Source organism: Patagioenas fasciata, chromosome 28 (assembly GCF_037038585.1).
Source record: "Patagioenas fasciata isolate bPatFas1 chromosome 28, bPatFas1.hap1, whole genome shotgun sequence".
In the NCBI taxonomy this organism is placed as follows: Eukaryota; Metazoa; Chordata; class Aves; order Columbiformes; family Columbidae; genus Patagioenas; species Patagioenas fasciata.
In genome coordinates, this window is record NC_092547.1 from 5,059,300 (window position 1) to 5,080,685 (window position 21,386).

At 66.7% G+C, this 21,386-nt stretch overlaps 1 protein-coding gene across 2 annotated transcripts; it reads left to right on the forward strand.

Annotated features, from left to right (window-relative positions):
- Positions 1–1,847: 1,847 nt before the first annotated feature.
- On the forward strand, positions 1,848–20,946 carry ITGA5 (integrin subunit alpha 5). Of its 2 annotated transcripts, none has more exons than XR_011735967.1 (30): positions 1,848–2,254; positions 3,227–3,354; positions 3,905–4,017; positions 4,098–4,224; positions 4,886–4,947; positions 5,190–5,235; positions 5,978–6,103; positions 7,041–7,085; positions 7,177–7,220; positions 7,490–7,546; positions 7,843–7,895; positions 8,003–8,235; positions 8,917–9,108; positions 9,768–9,813; positions 9,891–9,998; positions 10,557–10,612; positions 10,722–10,900; positions 10,984–11,121; positions 12,014–12,081; positions 12,226–12,376; positions 13,300–13,392; positions 13,468–13,547; positions 14,230–14,310; positions 14,391–14,496; positions 15,214–15,366; positions 16,124–16,243; positions 17,031–17,145; positions 18,626–18,727; positions 19,413–19,532; positions 19,833–20,946. XR_011735967.1 is itself a non-coding variant. In XM_071799852.1 (30 exons), exons 1-30 carry the CDS (start codon positions 1,863–1,865, stop codon positions 19,914–19,916), a joined length of 3,417 nt encoding a protein of 1,138 aa, XP_071655953.1. In that variant the 5' UTR covers positions 1,848–1,862; the 3' UTR covers positions 19,917–20,946. The 2 variants fall into 2 exon arrangements, 1 of the variants encoding a protein (XP_071655953.1); XM_071799852.1 differs by having other exon boundaries at positions 17,031–17,139; positions 18,621–18,727.
- Positions 20,947–21,386: the final 440 nt, after the last annotated feature.

Consider the following 21,386-nt stretch of genomic DNA (forward strand, 5'->3'; position numbering starts at 1 on the left):
AGGTGAAGGTCTCAGGACACACGTGTGTGCACAAGGTGACGGTCTCAGGACACACGCGTGTGCACAAGGTGATGGTCTCAGGACACACGTGTGTGCACAAGGTGATGGTCTCAGGACACACGTGTGTGCAGAAGGTGACGGTCTCAGGACACACGCGTGTGCAGGGGGGGCCGGGCGTGCAGGGCAGGAAGGGCCCCGCCGCCAGCGCATTGTTCACGGTCTGCCCGTCACTTCCCCCCCCCCCGGCCACGGAAATGTCCCCATTGTCCCCACGGGCACCATGCCCACGGGGGGCACACGCAGCCCCGCACCCACACGCGTGTGTGAACTCCCACGCTCCCCCCACCGCCCTGAGCGGGGGGCGGCACCCACGGCGGGGTGCTAGGCAGTGGACCCAGGCGTCCGGGCCTGGGGGTGTGGGGAGAAGGCCCCGGACGCCTGGGTCCCCCTAAGCCCCCCGAGCCCCCGGCCCAGCTGCGGCCCCATTGCATCAGCAGCACAGGAATGTGGCCCCCCCGCCGGCGGCGTGCGAGGCCCCCGGCCCCTCGCACGGGGCTGCTGGGGGGGGTCCCACTCAGGGGGGGGTCCCACGCTGGTGGGATCTAACGCGGGGGGGGGGGGGTCCCACCTTTTGCACCTGGAGGGGCGCACGCTGGCGAGGGGACAACAAAGGTGACCCCGGGGGAAGCACGCGCGGGTCCCCCCCGCCCCTCGCGGGTGCTGGGGTGCTGGGGGGTGTGCGTGTCCCCCGCTGTGTCCCCCGTGTCCCCCGCCCCCAAACGCCGCGTGGGAACCGCTCCAGCTCCGGCCCTGTTTCCGCTGGTTCCTTCCAGGAAGCGGCAGCCGGATCCGCCCCCCCCGGCCCCTCTCCGTGTCCCCTTCCCCCTCCGTGTCCCCTTCCCCCTCCGTGTCCCCTTCCCCCTCCGCCCCCAGCCCCGTGTCCCCCCAGCTGTCCCATCCCCAGTGGCCCATTCCACGCCCACCCCCGTGTCCCATGTCCCCACGTGTTCCCCCCGTGTCCCCTCATGCCAGTCTCACCCTGTGTCCCTTTGTCCCCTCAGTGTCCCAGAACCCCTAGTGTCCTGTGTCCCAGCACGCCCTGCTGTCCTGCTCCCCCCATGTCCCCCTTGTCCTCCTGTTGTCCTGTTACCCCCATTGTCACCTCCCAGTCCCCTTAGTGTTGTCCTGTGTGCAGGGCCCCAGTTCCCTTCCCAGTGTCCCAGTCCCCAGTGTCCCCTTGCCACCTGGGCCCCATCTCCCCTCATCTCTCAGTGTCCCCACAGTGTCCCATTCACCCCAGTATGTCCCAGTCCTTCCCAGTGTCCCTCAAGTGTCCTGGTCCCCAGTATCCCTGTTCCCACTGTCCCGGTCCCCTCAGCTGTCCCAGTTCCTGATGTCTCGGTCCCACTAGTGTCCCCCCAGTGTCCCTGTTCCCAGTGTCCCGGTCCCTCCTGAGTATCCCAGTTACTGGTGTCCCTCGAGTGATTTTGTCCCCAGTATCCACTGTCCCCATGTCCTGCGGGTGTCCCCGTCCCTGGTGTCCTGATGCCCTCGGGGTGTCCTGGTGTACATGGGTGTCCCCATCCCTGGTGTCCCAATGAGCCAGTACCCCTGGGGTGGCCTTGTGCCCCCGGGTGTCCCAATCCCTGATGTCCCCATCCCTCCGGAGTGTCCCAGTGCATCCCAGTGCATCTCAGTCCCCGATACCGTGGTCCCTCTGGTGTGTCCCAGTGTCCCTCAAGTGTCCCGGTCCTTGCTGTCCCACTCCCCTCGGGATGTCCCGGTGTCCCCGAGGTGTTCCAGTCCCTCATGTCCTTGTGCCCCCGGGGTTCCCCGGTCCCTGATGTCCCACTCCCCCCAGCATGTCCCTCTCCCCCCGGGATGTCCCCGCTCCCCGTGCCCCCGTCCCTCTCCGGTGCGGTGCCGGTGCCCGTCGGGGCTCTGGCTCCTCCCCGGTGAGTCACGGCGGGGCGGGGCGGCCCGGGCCCCCCCCGGGCACTTTCCGAGGGGACTCGGGAGCGGGAGGCAGCGCCGAGCCCGGCCAGCCCCGCTCCGCCATGGCCCCGGCCCCCCCGCGCCGCCCCCCGGCCCGGCCGCTGCCACCGGTGCTGCTGCCGGTGCTGCTGCCGGTGCTGTTGCCGGTGCTGCCGGTCGCTGCGTTCAACCTGGAGGCGTCGCGGCCCGTCGCCTTCCGCGGGGCCCCCGGGTCCCTCTTCGGCTTCGCGTTGGACTTTTACCTGCCCGAACCCCACAGGTACCGGGAACGGCACCGGGAACGGGACGGGGCGGGAGCGGCCCCGAGAACTGGGCAGGGGACGAGAACCGACGACACGGGGAGCGGGATGGGGAACGAGGAACGGGCGGGACCGGGAGCGGCCCCGGGAGCGGCCCCCGGAGCGGGGCGGGGAAGGGGAACGGGAACCGGGAACGGGGCGGGATAACGGGAATGGGGCAGCGGGAATCGGGAATGGGAAACCGGGACGGACGCAAGGACGGGAACGGGACACCGGGGCGGGAACCGGGGGAGCGGGGCGGGATAACGGGAATGGGGCAGCGGGAACTGGAAATGGGAAACCGGGACGAACGGACGGGAATGGGACACGGGGGCGGGACGGGGAAACGGGAACCGGGAATGGGAAGCAGGAACCGGGACTGGGACAGGATAATGGGAACGGGGCGGGACCGGGGGGCTCCGGCGGGGCCGGGGGCACCGGGCGGGGACTCAACCCCGTTCCCGGCTCCGGTTCCGCGCCCCCGCCCCGCGCCGGCCCCCGCCGGGGGTCCCGGGGCCCCGTTGCCCCCGGCCGGAGCGTTTCCTGTAACCGGAGCCGGGAGCTGCCCCGGGGGGCGGCGGAGGCTCCGGGGGAACCCAGGCGTCCGGGTACGGCCCTACCCCCCCCCTCCACCCACGCGTGACCCGCACCCAGGGGGGGACCCAGGCGTCCCAGGCATGCTGGGCCCCCCCATCCAAAACACGGGAGGGGTGTCCCCGGCCCCTCTGCACCCATCATCCCATGGATCCTGGGTGCTCCTGGGTGTGTCCCCCCCCCCGGAAGGGGTCACCCCGGCTCGGCCCCGTGGGCTGGGCCAGAGGGGCCCGTGGGGGACACACAAAGGTGTGTCTCCCCCCCAGGACACCCCCCACCTCCTGGGTGCCCTGGGGTGACAGCCACCGTGTGCCCACGGTGACAGCCCCCACCCTGAGCATCCCCTGACCCCCCCACAGCGTCAGCATCCTGGTGGGTGCCCCCAAGGCCAACACGAGCCAGCCCAATGTCACCCAGGGGGGGGCCGTGTACCACTGCCCCTGGCCCCCCACTGGCGACTGCACCCCCATCGACTTCGACCACATCGGTACGGGGACATTGTGGGGGACAGGGACATGGGTGGGGATGGGATGCCCTGGGCATGATGACAGGGTGGGGATGAGGACACTGTGGGGGACAAGACCCCCTTGGGCATGGGGACAGAATGGGAAGCGGGGGACACACAGGTGAGGACAGGACCCCCCCCTGTGCAGGGGGACAGGGACAAGGACACAGGTGGGGACGGGACCCCCTTGGGTAGGACATGGGTTGGGGGTGGGGATGAGGACACACGTGGGGACAAGACCCCCCCAGGCCTGGGGACAGACACTGCATGGGGACAGGGATGGGCATGACCGGGGATCGGGCCCCCAGCACCCATAGGACCCCAGTGGCCCCCCATGGGCCCCCCCAGCCCCACGTCATCGTCCCCTATGGCCACGTGTCCCCCCTGGTGGCCTTGTCCCTGCAACTGGGCGCTTGTCCTGCCTGGTTAATGATAAACCCGGAGTGGGGGGGACACACGTTACCCACGGGGGGGGTCCCATGGGTGCTGCAGCAGCAGGTGCCAGTGACCCCTGGTGTCCCCCCACACACAGGGACCCGAACCCACGACTTTGGGGGCAACAGCACCGAGACCCCCGACCCCGTGGAGTTCAAGTCCCTGCAGTGGTTCGGGGCCACCGTGCGGGCGCATAACGGCTCCATCCTGGTACGGGGGGACACGGGGGATGACGGGGGGGCAGGGGGTGTGTTCTTGTCCCCTGTGACCCCTCCTTGGCCCCCTCCCAGGCCTGTGCCCCCCTGTACAGCTGGAGTCCCCCCAAGGAGGACGGGGGGGGCCAGGAACCGGTGGGCACCTGTTTCCTCTCCATTGGCAACTTCTCCAAGTTCGTGGAATACGCGCCTTGTCGTTCAGGTGGGACCCCCCCGTGCCCCCCCCAGACCCCTCTGGCACCTATGGGTGGCACCACTGGGCATCCCCCCCCCCGGCTGATACCCAGGGGTGACACCTCCATAACCCCCGTCAGCACCAATGGGCCCCCCACCCTGACAACCTGGGGGGGATGATACCGCCATAACTCCCACCAGCACCCATGGACCCCCACCCTGACACCTTGGAGGGCGGTGACACCCCCATAGCTCCCATCAGCACCGATGGGCTCCCCACAACCTGACACCCCCATAACCCCCATCAGCACCCATGGGTGCCCCCACCCTGACACCCTGGGGGGGGTGAGACCCCCATAGCCCCCATCAGCACCCATGGGTCCCCCCACCCTGACACCTTGGAGGGGGGTGACACCCCCATAGCCCCCATCAGCACCAATGGGCTCCCCCCAACCTGACCCCCCCATAACCCCCATCAGCACCCATGGGTCCCCCCACTCTGACACCCTGGGGGGGGTGAGACCCCCATAGCCCCCATCAGCACCAATGGGTCCCCCCACCCTGACACCCTGGGAGGGGTGACACCCCCATAGCCCCCATCAGCACCAATGGGCTCCCCCCAACCTGACACCCCCATAACCCCCATCAGCACCCATGGGTCCCCCCAACCGCCCCCCATCTCCCCACAGATCTGAACTCTGCAGCCGGGCAGGGATATTGCCAGGGGGGGTTCAGCGCCGAGTTCACCCAGGTGGGGGCACAGGGAGGACATGGGGGGGACAAGGGGACATGGGTGGGGGGCATGGGGATGGGGGAGCAGGACCCACAGGTCTGGGGGAGGTTGGGGTGCAGGGGTATGGGGGTAGTGGGATGGGGGGATCTATTGGGGGTTATGAGGGGTGGGGGGGTCTCTAGGGGTCTGGGGTCATAGAGGGGATGTGGGGGAGCCCTGTGGGTACCCCAGGCTCAGAGCCCCCCTGGGTCTCTCTGCAGACGGGACGGGTGCTCCTGGGGGGGCCCGGCAGCTACTTCTGGCAAGGTGAGACCCATGTCCCTGTGTCCCTGTGTCCCTATATCGCTATGTCCCTGTGTCCTTATGTCCCTATATCCCTGTGTCCCTGTTTCCCTGTTTCCCTGTGTCCCTGTCCCTGCCCCTCCCTGTGTGCCTGTGTCCCTATGTCCCTGTCCCTGTTCCCCTGTCTCCCTGTCCTTGCCTGTCCCTTCTGGTCCCTGCCCATCCCTGTCCCTTCTTGTCCCTGTCCCTGTCCCCCTGCCCATCCCTGTCCCTGCCCATCCCTGTCCCTGCCCATCCCTGTCCCCGTGCCCATCCCTGTCCCTTCTTGTCCCTGTCCCTGTCCCCCTGCCCATCCCTGTCCCTGCCCATCCCTGTCCCCGTGCCCATCCCTGTCCCTTCTTGTCCCTGTCCCTGTCCCCCTGCCCATCCCTGTCCCTGCCCATCCCTGTCCCCGTGCCCATCCCTGTCCCTTCTTGTCCCTGTCCCTGTCCCCCTGCCCATCCCTGTCCCCCTGCCCATCCCTGTCCCCGCCTGTTCCTAAACACCCCTACCTGTCCCTACCTGTCCCTACCTGTCCCTACCTGTCCCTACCTGTCCATGCCTGTCCCTGTCCCCCTTCCTACCCACGGTCCCTGCATGACAGACCCGGGTTCTGGACCCCCCATCCCCCGGGTTCTGGACCCCCCATCCTGCGGGTTCTGGACCCCCCCGCCCCGGGTTCTGCCCCTCTCGGGTTCTGGCCCCCGTGCTGAGCCCCCGTCCCCAGGGCAGGTGATGTCGGCCACGCAGGAGCAGATCGCAGCCTCCAGCTACCCCGAGTATTTCATCCAGGAGGTGGCCGGGCAGCTGCAGACGCGCCAGGCGGCCCCCACGCACGATGACAGCTACATGGGTCTGGGGACACGGACCGTGGGGGTGTGGGGACATGGGGACATGGAGGATACGGGCATGGGGTCCTAAGGGACATGGGCATGGGGACCTGGGGGGACAGGGGCATGGGGGCGTGGGGACATGTGGACACAGACAAGGGAATATGGGGACATGGGCATGGGGACCTGGGGGGACAGGGGCATGGGGACATAGGGGCATGGGGTCATAAGGGATGTGGGCATGGGGACATAGGGATGTAGGGGCATGGGGGGACAGGGGACATAGGGACATAGGGGTATGGGGACGTGGGAGAACAGGGGCATGGGGTCATAAGGGATGTGGGCATGGGGACATAGGGATGTAGGGACATTGGGGGACAGGGGACATGGGGATGTGGGGACATAGGGACATAGGGACATGGGGATGTGGGGACATGGGAATGTGAGGACGTGGGAGGACAGGGGCATGGGGTCATAAGGGATGTGGGCATGGGGACATCAGGACATGGGGGACATAAGGACATGGGGACATGGGAGAACAGGGGCATGGGGTCGTAGGGGACATGGGCATGGGGACCTGGGGGGACAGGGACATAGGGACATGGGGATGTGGGGACATGGGGGGACATGGGGACATAGGGACATGGGGACATAGGGACATAGGGACATGGGGATGTGGGGACATGGGGATGTGGGGTCATGGGGATGTGGGGTCATGGGAGGACAGGGGCATGGGGTCATAAGGGATGTGGGCATGGGGACATAGGGACATAGGGACATGGGGGACATAAGGACATGGGGACATGGGAGAACAGGGGCATGGGGTCGTAGGGGACATGAGCATGGGGACATAGGGACACGGACAAGAGGACATGGGTACATGGGAACATGGGCATGGGGACAGGGTGACATCAGTGGCACAGGTGACAACGCAGGTGACACCTCTCCCCCCTCTCCCAGGCTACTCAGTGGCAGTCGGCGAGTTCAGCGGGGACACGACACAAGGTGAGTGTCACCAGGGTGCTGGGGGGTGACATGGGGGTGTCACACCCCCCGCCTGGGGATACCCCTGACGGGGTCACTTTGTCCCTTGTAGACTTCGTGGCTGGTGTCCCCAAGGGCAACCTCACCTATGGCTACGTAAGGCTGTGGGGACAGGGACATGGGGGACACGGGGGGACAGAGGACACGGGGGGGACAGGGAACATGGGGGGACAGGGGTATGGGGTACATGGAAGAATAGGGGACATGGGGACAGAGGCTGGGGGGACATGGGGGCACAAGGGACATGAGGGGACACAGGTGGGCATGGGGGACATGTCTTGGGGGACAGGGGACACTGGGGGGCCTGGCTGCCCGGTCCCATGGCTGCAACCGCAGTGTCGCCCCCTGTGTCCCCATGTCCCCAGGTCACCATCCTCAATGGCACCAACATGAGATCCCTCTACAACTTCTCAGGGGAGCAGGTGGGCCCAGGGGGGCTCTTTTGGGGTCCCCATACAGGGTGGGGGGCACCCATATTTGTTGGGAGCACCCACAGAGGATGGGGGGGTCCCATAGAGGGTGGGGGGCACCCATTGAAGTTGGGGGGCACCCATATTTGTTGGGAGCACCCACAGAGGATGGGGGGGTCCCATAGGTGGTGGGGGGCACCCATGCTTATTGGGAGCACCCACAGTGGATGGGGGGCACCCGTACAGGGTGGGGGGCACCCACTGAAGGTGGGGGCGCCCACCCTCACCCCCCACCCCCCCCCCCCAAGATGGCAGCGTATTTCGGCTATGCGGTGGCAGCCACTGATGTGAACAACGACGGGTGAGCGTGTCACCCCCCAGCCCCCATCAGGCACCCATGGGTGCTCCCCTGCACCCCAGGGCTTCACAAGGGGGGTGCTGATTATCTCCCTCCCCCCAACCCCCAAGGCTGACGGACCTGCTGGTGGGGGCCCCCCTGTTCATGGCACGCAGCGGGGGGGGCCGGGTGCAGGAGGTGGGCAGGGTGTACCTGTACCTGCAGCGGGGGGGGGACACCCCGCCCCCCGACCCCCCCGCCATGGCCCCCACCCCCACCATGGAGCTCACGGGGACCCAGGAGTTCGGGCGCTTCGGCAGCGCCATCGCCCCCCTGGGTGACATTGACCTTGATGGGTTCAACGGTGGGTGCTGGGGGGCACTGGGGGGGTGACACAGGGGTATGGGGGGGCACAGGGGTGTTTGGGGAGGAGGGGAATAGGGGGGGTCCCTAAGCTATAGAGTGACTTGGGGGGGCACAGGGGTGCATGGGGGGGTCCCTGGGCTACAGGGTGACATGGGGGGGACAGAAGGGCATTTGGGGAGGGGGGGAATAGGAGGGTCCCTGAACTATAGAGTGACATGGGGGGGCACAGGGATGCATGGGAGGTCCCTGGGCTACAGGGTGACATGGGAGGGTATGGGGGGGACACAGGGGATTCAGGGAGGGGGGACATGGGGGTGTCCTTGTGCTATAGGGTGACACAGGGGGATACAGGGGAGCACAGGGGGGAATGGAGGGGGTCCCTGGGCTATAGGGTGATATGGGCGGGTACAGGGGGGGTTCAAGGAGGGGGATCATGGGGGGTCCCTGGGTTGTAGGGTGATATGGGGGGTACGAGGGGGCATGGGGGGTTTGAGGAGGGGGGGAATAGGGGGGTCCCTGGGCTATAGGGCGATATGGGTGGGTACAGGGGGGGCACAGGGGGTTTGGGGAGGGAGCTCAAGGGGGGTCCCTGGGCTATAGGGTGATATGAGGGGGGCACATGGAGGTTCGGGGGGGCCATGTCCCTTGAGCCCCCCCTTCACCGAGCATCTTGTCGCAGATGTGGCAGTGGGGGCCCCCCTGGGCATCGAGGGCCAGCAGGGGGCGGTTTACATCTACCGCGGGGGGGCCGCGGGGCTGCACCCAGAGCCTGCCCAGCAGCTGCGGGGACACTGGGGACCCCGGCGTCACCCCGACTTCTTCGGAGCCGCCCTGCGCGGGGACACCGACCTGGATGGCAACGGCTACCCAGGTAAGGGGGGACGGGCTGGAGAGCTGCGCGGGGAATGAAATAGAACAAGGACAAGTGTAGAGTCTTGAATCTGGGCAGGAACAACCCCAGGTTCCAGTGTAAGTTGGGAATGAGCTGTTGGAGCGGTGAAAAGGGACCTGGGGGTCGTGGGGACAGCAGGGTGACCATGAGCCAGCACTGGGCCCTTGTGGCCAGGAAGCCAATGGGACCTGGGGTGGGTTGGAAGGGGTGGTCAGTGGGTCAGAGAGGTTGTCCTGCCCCTCTACCCTGCCCATGAAGAAAGGGTTTAGTTCAGATACTGTCAGGATATACTTGGTGAACATATATATTCATACATATATATACATATAATATATACAGCCATAGCACCCTGAGAATGCCCCATCTGGGAAGCTAAGCAGGGTCGGGCCCGGTCAGCACTTGGATGGGAGACCAGCTGGGAATCCCGGGTGCTGTGGGCTGAGCCAGCACTGGGCCCTTGTGGCCAGGAAGCCAATGGGACCTGGGGTGGGTTAGAAGGGGTGGTCAGTAGGTCAGAGAGGTTCTCCTGCCCCTCTGCTCTGCCCTGGGGAGACCACACCTGGAATCTTGTGTCCAGTTGTGGTCACCCAGCCCCACATGTCCCCCATCCATTGACACCCCATCCCTTGTCCCCACAGATCTCCTGGTGGGCGCGTTCGGGGAGGATACGGCCGTGGTGTACAGGTGGGTGCCACCGGTTGGGGGGGTGTCCCTGGGGTGTCCCCGGGGTGTCCCTCCCGTCCCTGATGCCCTGTCCCCAGGGGCCGCCCCATCGTCCACGCCAGCGCCGCGCTCAGCGTCTTCCCCACCATGTTCAACCCCGAGGAACGCGGCTGTGTCTTGGAGGGCACCGGCCACCATGTCCCCTGGTGGGTGACACCGCAGGGGATGCGGCCACGGGGGTTCCTGGGTGGGGGGACCGCGGGTGGGGAGGGGTTGGGGACACCCAGGGTGTCCCCAGGGTCTCCGATGGCCGCCAAGGGGTCAGGTGGAGGCTTGGGGACACGAGGGACACTGCGAGGGGACGTTACTGGGGGGAAGCAAATGGCTGGGGACACTGCGGGGGTCTCTGGGGGTCCCGGGTCTGCAGGGGGGCACTGGGGAGTCACTTGGGGTTTCCCAGGGACATGGGGACACTGAGGGGGACATGGGGGTGGCACAGTGGGCTTGGGGACAACCCAAGGGACACAGGGGCACTGAGGGAGGTGGCCTGGGGGTAGCAAGGGGTCACGGGGCGGGCTTGGGGACATTGGGAAACACCATTGGGGGGGGCGTCAGGGGGGCTCCCTGAGGAGAGGTGGGGACCTGGTTGGGGGGGACACATCCAGGGGTGTTGGGGACAATTAGGGATGGAGTGGGGACACCAGGAGGGGGCACAGGGGGATGTGGGGTCCAATGGGTGCCCCCCTGTGTGTGCCCCCCCCCAGCATCAACGTCAGCTTCTGCCTCAACGCCTCGGGGCGTCACCTCCCGAGCTCCATCGGTGAGTCACGGCGGGGGAGGGGACAAGTGACATGGAGTTGGGGGGGGACACCCGCATCAGGGCCACCTGACACGGGTGTGTGCGTGTGTGTTTTCCCCCCAAAACAAAGGTTTTTCGGTGGAGCTGAGCGTGGACACGGCCAAGCCCGCGGGGGGGCGGCGGGCGCTGTTCCTGCGGGGGGGGCAGCCCACCCGCACCCTCACCCTGCCCGTCCCCAACGTCCCCAACGTCCCCAACGTCCCCAACGGCGCTGGCACCCGCTGCCGCACGCTGCCCGTGTTCCTGCGGGTATGCCGGGATCGGGGTGGGGGGGGAGGTGGGATGGGACACCCCCGTCCCCGTTTGTCACCGTGTGTCCCCCCACCCCGCAGAATGAGTCGGAGTTCAGGGACAAGCTGTCGCCCATCGCCGTGGGGCTGAGCTTCGCCCTGGACCCCCACGCACCCCCCGACGCCCACGGGCTGCACCCGGTGCTGGCGGCGCAGACCCGCACCCGCCTGGAGGCCAAGGTGACGGTCACCCCGTCACCCCTTTCACCCCCTGGCCACCCGCTGTCCCCTGCATCAGCTGTTGTCCCTGATCACCCGTTGTCACTGCGCCACCCACTGCCCCTGTGTCACCCATTGTCCCCTGCATCACTCAGTGTCCCCATGTCCTCCCTGTCCTCCCTGTCCCCATGTCGCCCCTGTCCCCATGTTCCCCATGTCCCCCATCACCCCCCGTCCCCACGTCCCGCCTGTCCCCATGTCCCCCATTATACCCATGTCTCCCATCACCCCCATGTACCCCATCACACCCCTGTCCTCATGTCCCCCATCAATCCCATGTCCCCATGTGCCCCATCATGCCCATGTCCCCCCTGTCCCCATGTCCCCCCTGTCCCCATGTCCCCCATCACCCTCATGTTCCACATCACCCTCATGTCCCCCATCAATCCCATGTCCCCATGTGCCCCATCATGCCCATGTCCCCATGTCCCTCTTGTCCCCATGTCGCCCCGTCCCCATGTCGCCCCTGTCCCCATGTCGCCCATCACCCTCATGTTCCCCATCACCCTCATGTTCCCCATCACCCTCATGTCCCCCATCATCCCCACGTCCCCCATGACCCCCATGTCCCCATGTCCCCCTGTCCCCATGTCCCATATCACGCCCCTGTCCTCATGTCCCCCATCAATCTCATGTCCCCATGTCCCACATCATCCCCATGTCCCCCCTGTCCCCATCTCCCCCTGTCCCCATGTCCCCCTTGTCCCCCATCACCCCCATGTCCCCATCACCTGCGTGTCCTCATGTCCCCATGTCCCTGTGTCCCCCCCTTTGCCCTTGTGCCCCTATCAGCCCAATGTCCCCCATCACCCCCATGACCCCCTGTGTCCCCATCATGTCCCCATGTCCCCAGGCTCACATCCAGCTGGACTGTGGGGAGGACAACATCTGTGTGCCTGACCTGCAGCTGGAGGCGTCTGCGTAAGGAGGGGGGGACAGAGGGGACAAGTGGGTCCGAGGGTCCCAGGAAGTGGCCCGGGGCGGGGTCTGGGTGTCCCTGGGGGATCTGGGGACACAGGGGACCCTGGCACAGGGTGACCGTGACACAGTGTCCCCCCCCGGCAGGGATCGACGTGCTGTGTACCTGGGGGACCGCAACAGCTTGAACTTGACCTTCAATGCCCGCAACCAGGGCGAGGGGGGGGCATACGAGGCCGAGCTGCACGTGCGGCCCCCCCCGAACGCACAGTACACGGGGGTGCTGCACCCGCACGGGGTGGGTGCGGGGGTCCCTGGGGTGTCCCTGGGGGTGTCCCCGGGTATTGGGGGGGGTCAGGGGGTCCCTGGGGGTGTCCCCTAGTATTGGGGGGTCAGGGGGTGTCTTCTGCTCTGGGAGGGGGTCAGAGGGTCCCCGGGGTCATCTCTGGGTATTGCGGGTTAGGGGGCTTCCTCTACTTCAGGGGTGGTCAGGGGGTGCCTGGGGGTGTCCCTGGGTATTGAGGGGGTCCCTGGGTATTGGGGGGATCAGGGGGTGTCCCCTGCTCCAGGGGTGGCTCAGGAGGTCCCTTGGGGGGTCCCTGGGTATTGAGGGGGTCAGGAGGTGTCTCCTGCTCCGGGTGGGGGTTGTCAGGGGGTCCCCAGGGGTATCTGGGTATTGGGGGGATCAGGGGGTGTCCCCTGCTCCAGGGGTGGGTCAGGAGGTCCCTGGGGGGGTCCCTGGGTACTGGGGGGTCCCTGGGTATTAGGGGGGGGTCAGGAGGTGTCTCCTGCTCCGGGGGGGGTCAGGGGGTCCCCAGGGGTATCTCTGGGTATTGGGGGGATCAGAGGGTGTCCCCTGCTCCAGGGGTGGGTCAGGAGGTCCCTAGGGGGGTCCCTGGGTATTGGGGGGATCAGGGGGTGTCCCCTGCTCCAGGGGTGGGTCAGGAGGTCCCTAGGGGGGTCCCTGGGTATTGGGGGGGTCATGGGGTGTCCCTACTCTAGGGTGGGCATGTCAGGGATGCCTGGGGGTGTGGGGGGAATCAGGAGAGTGTTGGGGGGACCCATGGGTGCCTAGGGGGTCAGTGGGTGCCCCCTAGATATGGGGTGAGGTGCATCTGGGTGTCTCCTGAATATATAGGGGTGTCCCTGGGGGGGTGCCTGTGTGTGCCCCCAACCCCTGCGGGTCCCAGCACCCCTGACACCCCCTTTGTGCCCCCCCAGAACTTCTCAGCACTGAGCTGTGAGCTGGGGGTGGGCAACGACTCCAGCCCCCTCGTCTGTGACCTGGGCAACCCAATGAAGGCGGGGGCCAGTGTAAGTGGGGGGGACACGGCAGGGGGGGCAGGGGGTGCGGGGCGAGCCGGTCTGACCCCCCCATTCTGCCCACAGATCTGGGGGGGGCTGCGTTTCACCATCCCCCAGCTGAGCGACAGCAGCAAGAGCGTCCGGTTCGAGCTGCAGATCCGCAGGTGGGGGGGGCACATGGGGGGATCCCCAAAATTGGGGGGCGGGGGTGTCCCAAAAATGTGGGTGTCCCCTTGGGGATGGGTTGGGGGGGGTCATACTTGGGAGGGTTCAGACTTGGGGTGTCCCCTGGGGTGGGTGTCCCCAAGGGGGTTGTCCTCAATCCCAGGGGGGTGTCCCCAATCTAGGGGGGTGTCCCCAGTCCCAGTGGGGGTGTCCCCAATCCAGGTGGTGTCCCCATTCCCAATGTGGGTGTCCCCAGTCCCCGGGGGTATGTCCCTAGTTCCAGTGGGGGTGTCCCCAATCCCAGGTGGTGTCCCCACTCCCAATGGGGGTGTCCCTGTTCCCAGTAGGGGTGTCTCCAATCCCAGTGAGGCGTCCCCAGTCCTGAGGGGGTGTCTCTGTTCCAAGTGGGGGGTGTCCCCAATCCCTGGGGGGGGGTGTCCCCAATCCCAGTGGGGGGTGTCCCCAATCCCAGTGGGATGTCCCTGATCCTGGGGGTTGTCCCCAGTCCCATTGGGGGTGTCCCCAATCCCTGGGTGGGTGTCCCCATTCCCAATATGGGATGTCCCCAATCCCGAGGGGGTGTCCCCATTCCCAGTGGGGGTGTCCCCATTCCCACTGGGGGTATCCCCATTCTGCGGGGGGGGGGGGGTTTCCTGCCGTGACCCCCCCGTTACCCGGCAGCAAGAACGCCAACAACTCGCAGAGCGCGGTGGTGCCGGTGCCACTGGAGGTGCGGGCGGCCACGCGCCTCTCGGTCTTCGGGTGAGTGTCACCGTGGGGACACGGGGGGACACAGGGCCCTGGGCCCTGCCTGAACCCCCCCGCGGTGTCCCCAACCTCAGGGTGTCCCGACCTGACGTTGTCACCATCCCCGAGGGGGTGTGGGCGTCCGAGCGGCCACCGCAGCGGCTGCAGGACCTGGGGCCACCCGTGGAGCACGTCTATGAGGTGGGGGTGTCCCCAATGCCAGGGGGTCCCTGTCCCCAACACTGGGGTCCCCATGTCCCCAACACTGGGTTATCCGTCTGTCCCCAACCCTAGGGTCCCCATGTCCCCAGCACCGGGGTCCCCATGTCCCCAACACTGGGTTATCTGTCTGTCCCCAACCCTAGGGTCCCCATGTCCCCAGCACCAGAGATGTCCCTGTCTCCAACACCAGGGGTGTCGTTATCCCCAACAGCGGGGTCTCTGTGTCCCCAACCCTAGGGTCCCTGTGTCCCCAACACCAGGGGTGTCCCTGTCCCCAACACTGGGGTCCCTCTGTCCCCAAGACTGGGGGTGTCCCTGTGTCCCCAAGGCTGGGGTCCCTGTGTCCCCAACACTGGGGGTGTCCCTGTCCCCAACACCGGGGTCCCTGTGTCCACAACACTGGGGGTGTCCCTGTCCCCACCACTTGGGTCCTTGTGTCCCAAATCCCAGGGTCCCCATGTCCCTGTCCCTATGACTGCCTCATGTCCCAACCCTGGGCGTCCTCATGTCCCCAAAACCAGGGGTGCCCATGTCCCCAAGCACACATCCGCCTGTGGGTCCCCATGTCCCCAAAACCCCAGGGGTGCTCCTGCCCCCAGTCCTGGTGGTCCCCATATCCCTGACCCCAAGTGTTCCCATGTCCCCACGCCATGGGTGACCCCCCAATGTCCCATGTCCCCCCCCTGCTACCACCAGGTGGTGAACGAGGGTCCCAGCGCCATCAGCCATGGGACCCTGGAGCTGAGCTGTCCCCTGAGCCACCGCGGCCACCCGCTGCTCTACGTCATCGGCCACTCGGGTCCCCGCAACTGCTCCGCCAGCCACCCCATGGACAGCCTGCGCCTGGCGGTGGGGACACGGGGGACACTGGGGACATTGGGTGGCACTGGGAGATGGGGCACTGGGGGTACTAGAGGGGGCTGGGGACATTGGGTGGCACTGGGGACATTGGGTGGCACTGGCTGATAGAGGACTGGGGGGAACATTGGGTAGCACTGGGGACATTGGGTGACACTGGCTGATAGGGGACTGGGGGACATTGGGTGGCACTGGGGACATTGGGTGGCACTGGGGACATTGGGTGACACTGGCTGATAAGGGACTGGGGGACACTGGGCGACACTGGGGATATTGAGTGGCACTGGGGACATTGGGTGGCACTGGGGACATTCGGGGACATTGGGTGGCAGTGGGAGATGAGGCACTGGATGGCACTGGGGACATTGGGTGGCACTGGCTGATAGAGGACTGGGGGCCACTGGGTGGCACTGGGGACATTGGGTGACACTGGGGACATTGGGTGGCATTGGGGACATCGGGTGGCACTGGGGACATCGGTTGGCGCTGGGAGATGGGGCACTGGGGGACACCGGGGGTACTGGAGGGTGCTGGGGACTTTGGGTGACACCAGGAAACGGGGCACTGGGGGTACTGGGGGCACCAGGTGGCACCAAGGCAGGTGACACTGGGTGACATGAGCGGCACTGGGAGGGCTGGGGGACACCGAGAGGGGACATGGGTGGCACGGGGAGGTGGTGGGGAGGGAGGACAGCAGTGGGTGCCAGGGCTGTCCCCAGAGCTGTCCCCAGAGCTGTCCCCTCCACAGGAGCAGAGCCCGGAGTCCCACATCCTGCAGCGCAGGGACACAGGGGACACCGTCACGAGGGACACGAGGGACACAAGGGACACGTGGGGCAGTGTCCCCCCCACAGCCCCCCACACCCTGGTCAGTGCCCTCCTGTCCCCATGTCCCCTCTTCTCCCTGTCCCCACTTGTGCCCATGTCCCCCCTCCCCATGTCCCCATGTCCCCTACTGTCCCTGTCCCACTCTGTGACACCCCCAGGCTGGCATGTGCCCCCCTGGGAGTGCTGTCCCCATGGGTGGGTGCTGTCCCCACCCAAGACAGGTGACACATGGGGGGATGGATGTCCCTGCTGTGGGTGATGGGGGGGTCACCCCACTTTGGGTGACCCTACTGTGAGTGACAGCTGGGGCCGGTGTCCCCATGGTGGGTGACATGATGGGGTGTCCCAGCTATGGGTGACCCCTGGGGCTGCTGTCCCCATGGTGGGTGACACAGGGGGTGTCCCTACTATGGGTGACCCCTGAGGCTACTGTCCCCGTGGTGGGTGACATGGGGGGGTGTCCCAGCTATGGGTGACCCCGGGGTTGCTGTCCCCGTGGTGGGTGACACAGGGGGTGTCCCCACTATGAGTGACCCCTGGGGCTGCTGTCCCCATGGTGGGTGACATGGGGGGGTGTCCCAGCTATGGGTGACCCCTGGGGTTGCTGTCCCCACTGTGAGTGACACAGGGGGGTGTCCCTGCTATGGGTGACCCCTGGGGCTGCTGTCCCCACTGTGAGTGACACAGGGGGGTGTCCCCACTATGGGTGACCCCTGGGCCTGCTGTCCCCACTGTGAGTGACACAGGGGGGTGTCCCCACTATGGGTGACCCCTGGGGCTGCTGTCCCCACTGTGGGTGACACGGTGGTGACACGGGGGTGACACAGGGGTGCCCCGAGGCCGAGTGTTTCCGGCTGAGCTGCCCCATGGGGGGGCTGGACAAGCAGCAGCGGGTGACCCTGCGCCTGGACCTGCGCCTGCGCGCCCCCCCCCCCCCGCCAGGTGAGACCCCCGGGACCCCCCCACCCCAACCAGCCCCCAGAATCCTGCCCCCCCCGCCAGGGACCCCCTTGTACCCCAGTTCCCCAGGGTGGGGGTGCCCTTGTCCCCCATGGGGGGGGGGTTACGTGGTGGGGGGGGGGGTCAGTGGGTGCCCTGGCACCCTCAGGTCCCACATGGGTGCAGGTGCCCACGGTCCTCTGTGTGTGTCTGGGGGTGTCTGGGGGTGTCTGGGGTTGCCCTGGGTTGTCCGTGGGTGTCTGTGGGTGTTTAGGGGTGTCCATGGGTGTCTGTGGGTGTTTGGGGGGGGTCCATGGGTGTTTGGGGGTGTCTGTGGGTGTTTGTGGGTGTCCATGGGTGTCTGGGGGTGCCTGGGGGTGTCCGTGGGTGTTTGTGGGTGTCCATGGGTGTCTGGGGGTGCCTGGGGCTGTCCATGGGTGTTTGTGGGTGTCCATGGGTGTCTGTGGGTGTTTAGGGGTGTCCGTGGGTGTCTGTGGGTCTTTGTGGGTGTCCATGGGTGTTTGGGGGTGTCCGTGGGTGTCTGGGGTTGCCCTGGGGGTGTCTGGGGTTGCCCTGGGGGTGTTTGGGGGTGTCCATAGGTGCCCCACGGGTGTCAGTGGGTGCCCTGTGGGTGCTTGTGGGTCTCGGTGGGTACCCATGGGTGTCAATGGATGTCCGTGTGCACCTATGGGTGCCACGGTGCTGACACTGGTGTCCATGTGCACCCGTGGGTGCTGTGGCACTGACACCATGTCCATGCTCACCCGTGGGTGCTGTGGCTCTGACACCGGTGTCCATGTGCACCCATGGGTGCTGTGGCACTGACACCATGTCCATGCTCACCCGTGGGTGCTGTGGCACTGACACCATGTCCATGCCCACCCGTGGGTGCTGTGGCTCTGACACCATGTCCATGCTCACCCGTGGGTGCTGTGGCTCTGACACCATGTCCATGCGCACCCATGGGTGCTGTGGCACTGACACCATGTCCATGCCCACCCGTGGGTGCTGTGGCTCTGACACCATGTCCATGCCCACCCGTGGGTCCTGTGGCACTGACACCATGTCCATGCCCACCCGTGGGTGCTGTGGCACTGACACCGGTGTCCATGCCCACCCGTGGGTGCTGTAGCTCTGACACCATGTCCATGCGCACCCATGGGTGCTGTGGCTCTGACACCGGTGTCCATGCCCACCCGTGGGTGCTGTGGCACTGACACCATGTCCACGCCCACCCGTGGGTGCTGTGGCACTGACACTGGTGTCCATGCTCACCCGTGGGTGCTGTGGCTCTGACACCATGTCCATACCCACCCGTGGGTGCTGTGGCTCTGACACCATGTCCATGTGCACCCATGGGTGCTGTGGCACTGACACTGGTGTCCACGCCCACCCGTGGGTGCTGTGGCACTGACACCGTGTCCACGCCCACCCGTGGGTGCTGTGGCACTGACACCATGTCCATGCGCACCCATGGGTGCAGGCGCAGGCGCGGGCGCAGTCCCTGCGCTGCGAGGCCGAATTCCGGGTGCTGCGGCTGCCGTACCGAGTGCGTCCCCAGCACTACCCCCGGCAGCGGCTGCAGGTGACACGGGGACACGGGGGGACATAGGGGGGACACACTGGGGGACACCAGGGGCGGGGGGGGGGGGGTCTCCCGAGGGCGCTGGGGGACGCTGGGGTGACACTGAGGGTGACAGGTGGTGACAGGGTGGTGGGCGCGGGGTGACATTGTGTGACACTGTGGCATTGTGACAGGTGGTGACGGGGCTGCGGTGAGTACAGGGTGACACTGGGTGACACTGCGTGACACTGGGTGACACTGGGGGGCACAGGGTGGCACTGGGTGACACTGTGACCCCATGACAGGTGGTGACAGGGGTGTGGTGGCCACAGGGTGACACTGGGTGACACTGTGTGTCACTGTCACAGTGATGGGTGGTGACGGGGCTGCAGTACGTGCAGGGTGACACTGTGAGGCGCCTGTGTGACACTGGGTGACCCTAGGTAACACTGGGTGACACTGAGTGACACTGTGACCCTGTGACAGGTGGTGACGGGGCTGCAGTGGGCGCAGGGTGACACTGGATGACACTGTGGGGCACTGGGTGACACTGAGTGACACTGACCCCATGACAGGTGGTGAGGGGGCTGCGGTGGGCGCGGGGTGACACTGGGTGACACTGGGTGACGCTGTGGGGCACAGGGTGACACTGGGTGGCACAGGGTGACACTGGGTGACCCTGGGTGACACTGTGTCCCTGTGACAGGTGGTGACAGGGCTGCAGTGGGCGCAGGGTGACCCCACCGGGGTCCCCGTCTGGGTCGTGGTGCTGTCGGTGCTGCTGGGGCTGCTGCTGCTGGCCCTGCTGTGCTATGGACTCTATAAGGTGGGTCTGGGGGGTCCAGGGGGGGCATTTTGGGGACAACGGGGGTGCAAGGGACATGGGGACAGCGCGGGGCACGGGGACACGAGGGCACAGGGGACATGGGAGGGGAGAAAGGGACATGGGTGGCACAGGAGACACGAGTGGCACAGGGGACGGGATGGCACAGGGGATGGGGTGGCACAGGGGATGGGGGGCACGAGGTCCATAAGAAGGGAAAGGGAACACATGGGGACACAGGGGACACTATGGGGGACCTGGGTGTCCCTTGGGGGGGTGACACGTCCCCTGTGTCCCCCCCAGCTCGGCTTCTTCAAGCGCTCGGGCCCCTACGGCACCGCCATGGAGAAGGCGCAGCTGAAGCCACAGGCGGCCTCCGAGGCCTGAGCGTCACCGTGTCACCGGTGTCACCGTGTCACCCGTGTCACCGGGCACCAGGGACCTCCAGCTGGGGACTGTCACACCGGGCGGTCCTGGAACCACCAGGACGGGTGTCACCGGTACAGGGGTGACACCGAGCCAGGCACCGACCCCTTGGACACTGCCCGGGTGACACGACCTGCACCGGGCATTGTCACCGGGACACCGTGGGGACAGTGCCATGCTGGGACCCCGGGCAGCGTGGGGACACTCAGGACACCGGTAGGGTGACAACACTGTCACCAAGCCAGGAACTGCCATGCTGTCACCGTCACTGTCACTGCGCCGGAACAAGACCTGGGGACAGATGTGCCTGGTGGCACCTTGTCGCGGTGTCACCCACCTGCGGTGTCACCTGGTTGTGGCGTCACTTGGGTGCCTGGTGTCACCCCCATCGCAGTGTCACCCGGTTGTGGCATCACTTGGGCACCTGGTGTCACCTTGTATCGCGGTGTCACCCGGTCACGGTGTCACCCGGTCACGGTGTCACCCGCTTGTGGCGTCACCTGGTTGTGGTGCCTCCTGGCCGCAGCGTCACTCGGACACTTGGTGTCACCCCCATCGCGGTGTCACCCGGTCGCGTTGTCACCCGCTTGTGCTGCGGCGTCACTTGGGCACCTGGTGTCACCTCATATCATGGTGTCACCCCATCGTGGTGTCACCCCATCACGGTGTCACCCCCATCGCGGTGTCACCCGTCCGCGGTGTCACCCGGCGTGTGCTGCACTGCCCGTGTCCCCCCCGCGGGCACCTCACTTTGCACTGACCCCGCGCCCAAAGGTTTTGGTTTTTCTTGGGGGGGGGGACACACACACACCCACACAGCGCCCCCTATTGTCCCCAGGGTGCCCCCGGGTGTCCCCAGGGTGTCCCAGGACCGCGGGGGGTGATTGCACTAGCGCGGGGGGGGGGGGCGCGGCTTCGGTTTGTATTTAATTTGGGGGGCGGGGGGGCGACCTCAGGGCCCCCCCTCCCCAATAAATGTGTCCGACCCAAAGCAGTGCGAGGGACACTGGGGAGGGGACACGGGTGGGGACACACACGGCGGGGGGGACACGGTTGAGCGCTCCGGGTGTCGGGTGACACCATTAGCGGCTCATTAGCAGCCGGGACGCGTCGGGCATCAATAATTCATCCCCCCCCCGGAGATGCAGGGGGGGCCCGGCACCCATAGAACAGCTGTGCAGCACCCACAGACCCCCCCCCTGCACCCACAGACCCCCCTGCACCCACAGAACCCCCCCACGGACCCATAGACCCCGCACATGGACCCACAGACCCCCGCATGGACCCATAGACCCTCCCACAGACCCCCCTGCACCCATAGACACCCCATATGGACCCACACCCCCCCCCGTGCACCCACAGACCCCCCAGCACCCACAGACTCCCCCACGCACCCACAGACCTCCCCGCACCCATAGAACCCCCAACACC

What these genes read in the sequence shown, in the direction of transcription:
- ITGA5 (XM_071799852.1), top strand. Translation starts at nt 1,863, where the DNA reads ATGTCCCTCTCCCCCCGGGATGTCCCCGCTCCCCGTGCCCCCGTCCCT. An exon ending in TCAGCGCCGAGTTCACCCAG is followed by an intron (nt 4,948 to 5,189) that starts GTGGGGGCACAG and finishes GTCTCTCTGCAG; the next exon opens with ACGGGACGGGTGCTCCTGGG. An exon ending in CTGCAGCTGGAGGCGTCTGC is followed by an intron (nt 12,082 to 12,225) that starts GTAAGGAGGGGG and finishes CCCCCCCGGCAG; the next exon opens with GGATCGACGTGCTGTGTACC.